We start from the raw sequence: 11,350 nt of genomic DNA, 5'->3' as shown, positions 1-11,350 counted from the left end.
ATATTTTTAGAAAACAACACATGTCAAAACTTTTTGTTATTTTGCCTTAACAAAGGCTGGAAGTGAAAAATGCTTGATAATTGGTGTGCATAACTATTAAGCCTGTTGTCTTCTACAGGTAAAACTAGTAAAAAAGACATTAACACAGTCTAAAGATATTAAATGCCTATGATAAATATGCAATATTAATTCTATATCAAATTGCAAAATAAGTATGCACACAGTGTATTTACACTGGAAAACAAGACAAAAATATTAAATTCTTTTTTTTTTTTAGTGTCATACCTAGTAAACTTGACTTTTCCAGTCGGCGACAGGCAACTCTTTCCATTTTGTCTGTGCAATATCTCTTAGATAGCCAGTCTACAGAGTGTGAAGGTCTCGTACACCTGAAACCACTCAACGGTTATGAACCTCCACCAGAATTTCAGTTTATGTTCAATTACTTGAACCACAACCTCAGCTGTGTAAAATCCACCGTGCCCCGTGCTTTGACGACCTAATAAACCTGCGGTCTAACATACAGCGAACAGTCCAAAAGCAACTAGACATTTGCTCCAAGATTTATGAAGTGCCGGTGTGTAACTAGACATGACGTTTAATAATGATATTGCCGTCTGACAGTTTCATGATTAAGCGCAAATGTGGATGATGGCACAGCAGATTTTGAGCATCACTGATATCATTAAACCAAAGGCACAGATGAGACGGCCGTGACTGATCGGCTTGCGGTATTAACGTTCATTGGGACAGATGTAAAGAAGGGAGGGACAACCTGGACATCCTCATGTCCACTCATAATCCAGGACACGCAGGAGTGAGGTCTGTAACCCCGAGACTCTTTCAATCTTCCTGGACACACCAGGACAAAACCTCCTTGGCCGCTGCGGGGCTATTTCAGGCCTAATCACCCTTTTAACTTGATGCATTAAATTGCAGCTCGCTGAATAAATTAGGAGCGATGGATTGTGCTTTTATACGCAAATGCTGGGCTGTGTTAGCTCGAGTATCAGTCATAAGAATATTGCTCAGCCATCTCAACAATAGCACGGCCAAAGCACCTGAATTAACAACCGCAGGTTATTCATCGCATAAATGAGCTTTCTTTGAGCATTTAATGGTAATCACTCTTAAGCACCCGAGAGCACAAGGTGCCTTTGTGGGCTTTGCTAATTAAAGAGATGCGGGCGCTTTGCATGTTATTTTTATATCTTTCTTTCCCTCTTTGTGTCCTTCCTTTCTGTTTTTCTGCTTCTTGTGTTATGTTCTTCCCTTTCCATTACAAAGGAGTGTATGGTAATAGCATGTTTGGGAACATTATAATGCCCTTTGTTCTTTGCGCTGTAAAAGTAGTGTTTTATATCATTGTTATGTCTGTTAAAGTACCTTGAATACAATATAGGGCTGTCACAATATCCCATGTTCACAATGACGAGGATTACGGTGGCCGAGACTTTACGATAATGATAGTAAAACGAAGACATTTTATTGAAAATAAATGAATGCTGTTTTGTTTACTATGTTCTGTCTCTTGAGCAATGTAAAGTGATGTGCAAAGAGTGTTTATGACCATTGTGGCTCTTAAGGCAACATTGTAAATGGACGCGAAACCAGATACTGACCATTAATTATTTACGATAATTTAATCTGTAATATTAACACAATTTTAATAATTATGATTATTACAAATACAAAATATGTATTTTTATAGTTGACAAATAAACTATACATGTGTCATTTGGTGTGAAAAATGTAGAAAACAATATATTAGTTTATAATATTATACAGCATACAAGAGATCGGTCTGTGTATTTTTTCCCTCAAATTAGGACACACTTACGGTGTATTTGTAAATTCCCATAGCGATATCTCTAGTGCCGTCATTTGCTATTGTTTTCTTCGAAATACTTTGCAATAATACAAAATAGCATATTGTATTATTTCCATACAAGTTTAAGTTACAATTTACCTTTTTTGTCAGTGTATACACACCGAATGACGGATCTATATGCAACGTAACCCAACTCGAAGTCTTACATTAACCTTGGTGTGCAAAAATCATTTCCTGCGTTCCATTCCGAAGTGATCATCCCTATTCCCTACTCTCTTCAAACAGTAAAGCTCTTGATGTGCAAGCTCTGAAGGGAAAAAACGCAATTGTCCGTTTAAAATTCACTTGGCAAAAGGAGCAATAAAAACCCCATTTTCTCTTTATTTGGGCTAAGTGTCTTTTGCATGGTGTCCCGTTCCCGAAGGGGGAGATGTATTCTGTTTGGAACCCACCGCGTGTCTGCACACGCTTATGTTTCCTTTCTACAGCACCGCCGCTTCTCGTCCGGTGCGCACTGTTGTTTTAACGTCTCAAGTTGTTTGTGAAGAAAGGTTCAAACTTCCATATGATGTAATCAAATTCAAGCATTTAAAGCGGATTGTTCATGGTTGAATGTTGTATGAAGTTTTGACCGAAACGTACTGGAAATACACAGGTAATACATACAATTCTGTGGAAATAAATAAATGGTGATATTTGATATTAACCCCATGAAAGGGAACAGGCCTACAGAATGATTTTATTCCTATCACGTGTAGCTTTGTTTACTGCTGGCATCTAGAATGAGTTTGATCTGCATTTTATTGTTTAGAGCAAAGGGCTCTCTCAACTTATATTTTACAGTTTGTCAATAAATAAGAGTTTAAGCTATATACACACCCCTCAAAATGTAACTATACACCCCAAAAGATTTAACTGTACAATACTTTAAACAAGGTTATCCATAGGTATCATGGTATATAAAAGATTACTATGCCATTTTTATCAGTATATATCAAATACATCATCGTGTATAGTGAAAATACCATCACTGTGCTATTCTAATACCACCGTTCTATTTCTAAATGTATTTCTCGTTTTGTCTTTTCTCTCGTTCACGCCTAGATGAGAAAACCAAAGCACAGACCGGAGCATATATGAAATGTGATATAAATCATACAGAGGTTTGACCCATTGAGGGTTGCATGTCAAAATCCTCTAAAAACACAGACAGACAGACAGACGGACAGAGAGAGAGACAGACAGACAGACAGACAAACAGACAGACAGACAAACAAGTACAATGACAAGCTTTCTGGTCCTTGACTTGTTTTGCAGCAAGACGATATAATGCCTTGACGCAGAATCCAGAACAGGCTTAGAGGTTTGATTATTCTGAGATTCAGAGCCATGTACATTTGTGTTTCCTTGAACCGTGCCATCTGCCAGGGCTTTATGTGCTCACTGTCTTTGTGTTTGAGCCCCTGCACTTCAGATTTGCACATAAGCTTTGAAAGGCTCATGTTCACATGTTGATTAAGAAGGATTCTCTGGCATATTGGAAACAATGTCATTTCACATGCTCCGCAGGCTTGCTTGATTCTTTCATTTTTCATTTCTTATAGTAACGAACCGAATCTAAGAATCCCACACCCCACATATACAACATGCATGGTTGAAGAGAGAATAGATGCTTTAAGTGAAGTGGAAACAGACTGTCTTCATTTGTGTGCTGCAGCGTTCACAGGATGACTTGATCCTTTATGAGCGTGTTTTCAACTGTGGCCAGTTTATCCCTTTTTATCTTTTGTGAAATAACACATTTTACTCTTTCGACTTTTAAGCATTTTTCTTCATAGTCATTCGATTATTTCCACCGCAATTTGAATTGTTTTGTGATTATGGTTGACTTGCTCAGGCTAATATATATCTAGCGTTTTATGTGTTCTAAATACAGTACATGCAATTTTATAATATCTCAACTTTTTTTATAGAGTTTTATCGAAAATTAAGCACACAAGATATAGCGTTACCTTCATTTATTCACCAAAAATGAAAGTTCTGTCATTATGTACTCACCTTCCAGTTGTTACAAATCTGTCTATATTTCTTTGTTCTAATGAACACAGTGAAATATATTTGGAAGAATAATTATAACCAAACAGTTCTTGGACCCCATTGATTACCATAGTAAGAAAAAATACTTAATATATATTTTTTGTTCTGTTGAACACAGAAGAAGATATTTTGAAGAATGTAGCACCGCAAACATTTCGGGGCACTTTTGACTACCATTCTTTCTACTATGGCGGTCATTGAGGTCCAAGAACTGTTTAGTTACAAACATTCGTCTAAATATATTTCTCTGTGTTCATCAGAGCAAAGGCATTTGTACAGATTTAGAACAACTAGAGAGTGAGTCATTCATTACAGAATCTTCAGTTTGGGGTAAACTGTCTTTGTTTTTATTTATACTTTTTTCTTGACAATTTTTACTTACTATACTAACCTAATGTTTGCTAAATTATATACCAACATTAGAATTGTTTGCTGTAGAGCAAAGGCTGCCATGTCAACTATACACTGTAAAAAGTGGCTAGTTGATATAACTCAAAAAATTGTTTGAAATGGCTTATTTTGTTAATGTAAAAAAGCTTAAATGAATTGTTGAGTCAAGTTGATTGTATATACAAATTTGAAAAAACAAATACAATTCACAGTGAGTTATTGTTCGTATAAAATGTATATAAACATTTTATTGAAATCTCTTTCACAAGTGACTCAAACTTTGACTAAACACATGGCTTGAAATTGAACTGTATGTCGAGGGCTCCCTTTTGGTCATTTTGAACAGTGCTTGAAAGACCACCAAGCCAACTGTGTTTGCCATGGCAACATGTTTCATTAAATTAAGGATTTTGTGAACATCGAGACTGTAAGTCTCCGGACCCGTGTAGTGGGGTCAAGTCTCAGTATTGGCGCTGGCTTGGATAATCAGTGGCCTCCACAGTGCACATTTGCTTGGTTAAAGGATCAGAAAGGTTTCAAAAGCACTGCGGCCGCAGATGTTGCTACCAGTTGCGAAAGAATGATAACAATTGTGGTTTTAGTTTGGATTACACCACAGCCCTGGCGTTCCGCCTCCCATCGACTACCCAAATCACCTGTAATCATCTCAAAACCCTCGTTCTCCTCCGTGTCTACCGATCGCATGCTCACCAATGTTTCAGAAGCGCTGTTCGTATTTCAAGAGGAGGTAATAGATTTCTAATTGTTTTCTTGCGGCGTAGGGGGTTTATTTTGGTTAGCTAATCTCTGTTTTGCTTCGTCCGGGAGCTCAGCAGCCACTGAACACGCTCCATTAAGAGCTCTGTAAACAAGTCAGAAATCTACGGGAAGATGTTAACGGCCCAAACTGTCGAGTCCACCGTAACGCATCATCTGAGAAGACAGCTGTGTTTTGACAGTATGTAGGATTCCAGTTTAGATTTGCTGAGATGGCAAACCGGATTTCCAAGGAAGTGAAACCTGCGTCATTGATTAAGCACCTCAACGAAAGAACCATGTTCCATTTGCCGTCTTTAATATCAATATCTTCAGACGTAATTTCATGTGAAATATCATCGTGCCCAACCACACGACCGCAGATTCAGGGTCACGGTTCTAGAAAACCTCACACAGGCGTTCTCTGACAGACCCGCCAATGCTTCAAGTCTCGCCTCACTAGCCAAATCTAAACAAAGAACAGCAGCCATAGGAAAAATAATTACGGCTGTCCAAGCGGGAGAACATTAAATGCAAACAGAGGTAGCGGGGGTTGTGTTTTCAGCGTCGCAGCCGAGACATTTTCCATCAATACCTGTCGCGAAGGTCTTTAACACGAAACGGGACGTTCCTGCTATGCCGGCAAATGGAAATAACAGTCTCTGCTACGCTCTCGAGAACAGCAGAGCTGCTGTTGGTTAACGTTTGTTTAGAGATCATTTGCATGCTAATTATGTTAGAACGCACACATGCCAACCCGTCACGCTATACATTTCACTGAGATGCACACAGCTGGACTTACAGTACATTAGAAAGGTTTCATATCCTACGCAGCAGAATCATACATCACTAATGCGCTTGTGGGTGTGTGAAAGAAGCAGTCATGCATACTAGCATTTATCTACGTTTATTGTTCGGGATATATTATTGGGGACCATTGTTTGGCAATAGTGCAGGTGGCTTTGATCATATTTGGTAGTTGGCAACTGTTTCAGAGTCTGTTCCATAGGGCTTATACACAATTTTACACAACACACATTCACGCAATATTAAGCTTTTTACACATCGCGCCAATGAAGGGAATTGTGCAAATTTACCTGCTGTAAATATTTCCGTACATGCAATGATTTGTATTAAACATATTTTTGTCTGTATGATAATGGGATTTTTGTTTGACACTTGTGGAATAGTCAACATGCGCTTGGCTATCATCATAAAAACACCCACCAGATTTTTTCATCTAGGATACTTATTACATTTTCATCACACGTAGTCAGAATAAAGACAGCTATGACATTCCATGGTATACTGTGATATTATAGAAAAAACTATTATTATGGGTTGGGTTTTTGAGGTAGTTTTTTGACATCGATGTTTCCTCAATAGACTTTGGTTTTGGTCAGGCAGTCAGTGTTTTAATGCATTTCCGTATAAAGAATCATGGTAACACTTTGCAATAAGGTCACTATTGTTAACATTAATTTAAGCATTTAGTTATCTTTGTTAATATTATTATGTCAGTAAATTTATTTATATTTACTCATTTTGCATTAACTTATCTTAAAGGGATAGTTTACCACAAAATTATTTCCTCATTTTCTCTCCCTTAAGTTTTTCCAAATCTGTATAAATGACATTGTTCTGATGAACACAGAGAAAGATATTTGGAAGAATGCTTGTAACCAACCAGTTCTTGGCCACCACTGACTTCCGTAGTAGGACAAATTACAAGTTTAGATAAAAATGCCCCAGAACTGTTTGATTTCCTTCATTCTTTAAAATATCTTCTTTTGTGTTCAACAGAACAAAGACATTTATAAAGTTTAATATTTGACCCTGTATATACACACACAAATGACGGACCCAACCATCCAACAACCGTTTTCTCTCAATCTGGTAACTTCCAGAATTCCTCCTTCACAGCATTTCATAAGAAGGATTAATGTTGTCTCCGTGCAGGCGGTTGTTTGAAGTGCAGGCCTACTGTGTCTTTGTGAGCGGCCCTTAACAGGGAACAAGTGGATTAAAGGCATGAAAAGGTCATTAAGCAGGCTAGTTCAGGGAGTTTTGGGCAGGACCTGCTGCTAGATCAGAATGGTCTGACTCTGCTGTGTTTAGTCTACGGGCATTGGCTCTTCCTCCTTCTTGTTCTCCACACCCTATCCTCCACCTTCCCCCACGACCACACAGAGAAGATAATGGGCCTCACATTTGGGCCATCCATCAGTGCCTTAAACTACAGAGAGCAGTTATGTGCTCCCTCCTATAAATGTAAAACGCTTACACGCACATACACATTGGGGAGCAGATGCACACATTACCTCAAGAGTTAAAAATGTGTTTGGGTTTTTTCCACCTCGCGTGACGGATAACGTGGCTGACGCCTCACTTCGCATCCAGCGGAGCCATATATACTACATTATTTTTTACCCTCCATCTGCAGATAAACACGACCTCAATATGCGCATTCGTCTTACAGAATTACAGAAATGAATTAGGAGAGAAAGGGGAAAAAAACAATTTCTTACACGTGTCCTCTCTCTTTCCACCCAAAGGCAACTCAATGCGAGACATTGGACCGTCGTTGGGCCTAAAGAAGTCTAGTTCCTTGGAGAGCCTCCAAACAGCTGTTGCCGAGGCGACACTCAACGGAGACGTCGCTTTCCACAGGCCTCGCCCCAGAATCATCAGGGGAAGGGGATGCAACGAGAGCTTTCGGGCAGCCATCGACAAATCATACGACAAGCCAGGTGTGATTATAGTAAATCCTGATGAAGACGATGAGGGCATGGACACACGTGAGTATGGATACGGGTTATTAGCAAACATTCCCAGTCATCTTATTGCTATTTCTCACACTGAAGTGCAGGGATTTGAACAAGTGTTCTTTCCAAATATGCAGCTGTTGTGCTATTACTGGTCTCACATTTTCTCTTTGTGGATAAATTAAACATAAAACCCCAATTTACTTCCAATAGATTTCCAAGACATGTGTCCACAGACAAAAGAATCAATGGGGATCATTTGAATTGGGCTAGTGAGCAACCACCCCAAGGAACCATTTTGCAACTTACCAAAAACTTTTGCAACCATGTAGCAATGCCCTGACAACCACCCACAACACCCAAGCGTCATTTTGCATTGTCTAACGGCACTTTCATTGTCTTCAGAAAAAGCTTGCTTGAACTTTATGCTTTATTGTTCCAACCAGTGCTTTTTGTCCTTAAGCTCGCCTTTTCTCTTGTATATTGAAAATGGCAGCTCATGTAATCACTGCGCATTTACCATAATTGCACAGGCACTATAAAGGCAATGTGACACAATATCAATGCCAATTACATCGGTTGTCTTGCACAATAAGTGACCAAGAGTAACAGAAATCATGCAGCAATTTAGCTTCGGTTCATAGTCGGTGCTCAGTAGGGAAACAAGGGCTGTGAGTCCCACGGGAATGTCTTGTGAAGATTAGAATAGCAGAAGAGATGGCTGCTCGCTGTATGTAGGTCAGGCCCTCCCTTCAAGTCTGAAAAGGAAATAAACAGCCAATAAGCATCTGTATATGTTTCAGTATTCATTTTGCCTGTGATCTAATGAATTTCCAGACATTCATGTTGGTTTTTGCTGTAATGGGACTTTAAAGGTGTCTTAAAAGACCTTAAATTAGTTTAGAACAGTATGCTTCGTCTTTTTGCTCAAGAACACTTAATATGTGTGGCATTATTATAATGGTTCAGTGGATTTCCTTTGCTTTAGATTACTGTTTAATTTATTATAGAGGATCCAAAGTGTTTATTGTCATATGCCCAGTGAGGAAACAAGTTTCCCTGAGCAATGAAATTCTTACTTTGCTGTCCACAATGAATGCTACTTATAAAGTTTTATGTTCTAATTATAAATACATATTTAGTTATTTTAGTTTAATACATCTATGAAATGTACACTGTAAAACTTTGCTGTCGTTTTGCAGCAGGTTTGCCAGTAATTTACTGTAAATTTAATTTACATTTTAGATTAGATTAGATTAGATTCAACTTTATTGTCATTACACATATACAAGTACAGTGTAACGAAACGTAGTTTAGGTCTAACCAGAAGTGCAGTTAGCAAGTGCAGGATATACAGTTAGAATAAATACAGAATACAGTATGGGAGAATATAATACAGTGGGCATGGACTATAAAAATATTTTGCAGTAGGAATGTTCTATGAAAATATGACAGTAGGTATATACTATGAACAATATATACAGATGGCTATATACTATGAACATTAATGTACAGGTGGCTATGAACAGATAATAAGTTAGACTAAAATAGTGCAAGTGACTTAGGTATGCATAGATTATTGACATTGGCTATTAAAGTTGCAGTGCAATAGGTGAGTTAATGCAGTAGTTGAAGTTAATGCAGTTATTAAAGTTACGGTGCAATAACGATATAATGCAGTTAATACGATTTAATGCAGTTAATAGTTTGCAGTCCAGAAGATGAGTTAATGCAGTTTATAGGTTACAGAGCAGTAGATTAGTTAATGCAGTTATTGAAGTTACAGTGAAATAGATGAGTAGATGCAGTTAATAGAGTTACCGTGCGGTAGATTAGTTAATGCAGTTATTGAAGTTACAGTGCAATAGATGAGTAGATGCAGTTAATAGAGTTACCGTGCGGTAGATTAGTTAATGCAGTTATTGAAGTTACAGTGCAATAGATGAGTAGATGCAGTTAATAGAATTACAGTGCGGTAGATTAGTTAATGCAGTTATTGAAGTTACAGTGCAATAGATGAGTAGATGCAGTTAATAGAGTTACAGTGCGGTAGATTAGTTAATGCAGTTATTGAAGTTACAGTGCAATAGATGAGTAGATGCAGTTAATAGAGTTACCGTGCGGTAGATTAGTTAATGCAGTTATTGAAGTTACAGTGCAATAGATGAGTAGATGCAGTTAATAGAGTTACCGTGCGGTAGATTAGTTAATGCAGTTATTGAAGTTACAGTGCAATAGATGAGTAGATGCAGTTAATAGAATTACAGTGCGGTAGATTAGTTAATGCAGTTATTGAAGTTACAGTGAAATAGATGAGTAGATGCAGTTAATAGAGTTACAGTGCAGTAGATTAGTTAATGCAGTTATTGAAGTTACAGTGCAATAGATGAGTAGATGCAGTTAATAGAATTACAGTGCGGTAGATTAGTTAATGCAGTTATTGAAGTTACAGTGCAATAGATGAGTAGATGCAGTTAATAGAGTTACCGTGCGGTAGATTAGTTAATGCAGTTATTGAAGTTACAGTGCAATAGATGAGTAGATGCAGTTAATAGAGTTACCGTGCGGTAGATTAGTTAATGCAGTTATTGAAGTTACAGTGCAATAGATGAGTAGATGCAGTTAATAGAGTTACCGTGCGGTAGATTAGTTAATGCAGTTATTGAAGTTACAGTGCAATAGATGAGTAGATGCAGTTAATAGAGTTACCGTGCGGTAGATTAGTTAATGCAGTTATTGAAGTTACAGTGCAATAGATGAGTAGATGCAGTTAATAGAGTTACCGTGCGGTAGATTAGTTAATGCAGTTATTGAAGTTACAGTGCAATAGATGAGTAGATGCAGTTAATAGAGTTACCGTGCGGTAGATTAGTTAATGCAGTTATTGAAGTTACAGTGCAATAGATGAGTAGATGCAGTTAATAGAGTTACCGTGCGGTAGATTAGTTAATGCAGTTATTGAAGTTACAGTGCAATAGATGAGTAGATGCAGTTAATAGAGTTACCGTGCGGTAGATTAGTTAATGCAGTTATTGAAGTTACAGTGAAATAGATGAGTAGATGCAGTTAATAGTTACCGTGCAGTTGGTTAGTTAATGCAGTTATTGAAGTTACCGTGCAATAGATGAGTAGATGCAGTTAATAGTTACCGTGCAGTTGGTTAGTTAATGCAGTTATTGAAGTTACCGTGCAATAGATGAGTAGATGCAGTTAATAGTTACCGTGCAGTTGGTTAGTTAATGCAGTTATTGAAGTTACCGTGCAATAGATGAGTAGATGCAGTTAATAGAGTTACCGTGCGGTAGATTAGTTAATGCAGTTATTGAAGTTACCGTGCAATAGATGAGTAGATGCAGTTAATAGTTACCGTGCAGTTGGTTAGTTAATGCAGTTATTGAAGTTACCGTGCAATAGATGAGTAGATGCAGTTAATAGAGTTACCGTGCGGTAGATTAGTTAATGCAGTTATTGAAGTTACCGTGCAATAGATGAGTAGATGCAGTTAATAGAG

The 11,350-nt window shown here is 37.8% G+C and overlaps 1 protein-coding gene across 1 annotated transcript in view; it reads left to right on the top strand.

Annotated features, from left to right (window-relative positions):
- pard3aa (par-3 family cell polarity regulator alpha, a) overlaps positions 1-11,350 on the top strand; it is a 348,067-nt gene that overhangs the window by 225,695 nt on the left and 111,022 nt on the right. The window contains exon 17 of the mRNA XM_079487989.1: positions 7,630-7,872. Within this exon, the coding sequence (XP_079344115.1) occupies positions 7,630-7,872 (243 nt within the window). The remainder of the gene's footprint in view (positions 1-7,629; positions 7,873-11,350) is intronic.

This window comes from Barbatula barbatula (genome assembly GCF_947034865.1).
Source record: "Barbatula barbatula genome assembly, chromosome: 23".
Classification (NCBI taxonomy): Eukaryota; Metazoa; Chordata; class Actinopteri; order Cypriniformes; family Nemacheilidae; genus Barbatula; species Barbatula barbatula.
Note: the sequence above shows the minus strand (reverse complement) of the source record. Positions and strands in the feature narration are given on the sequence as shown.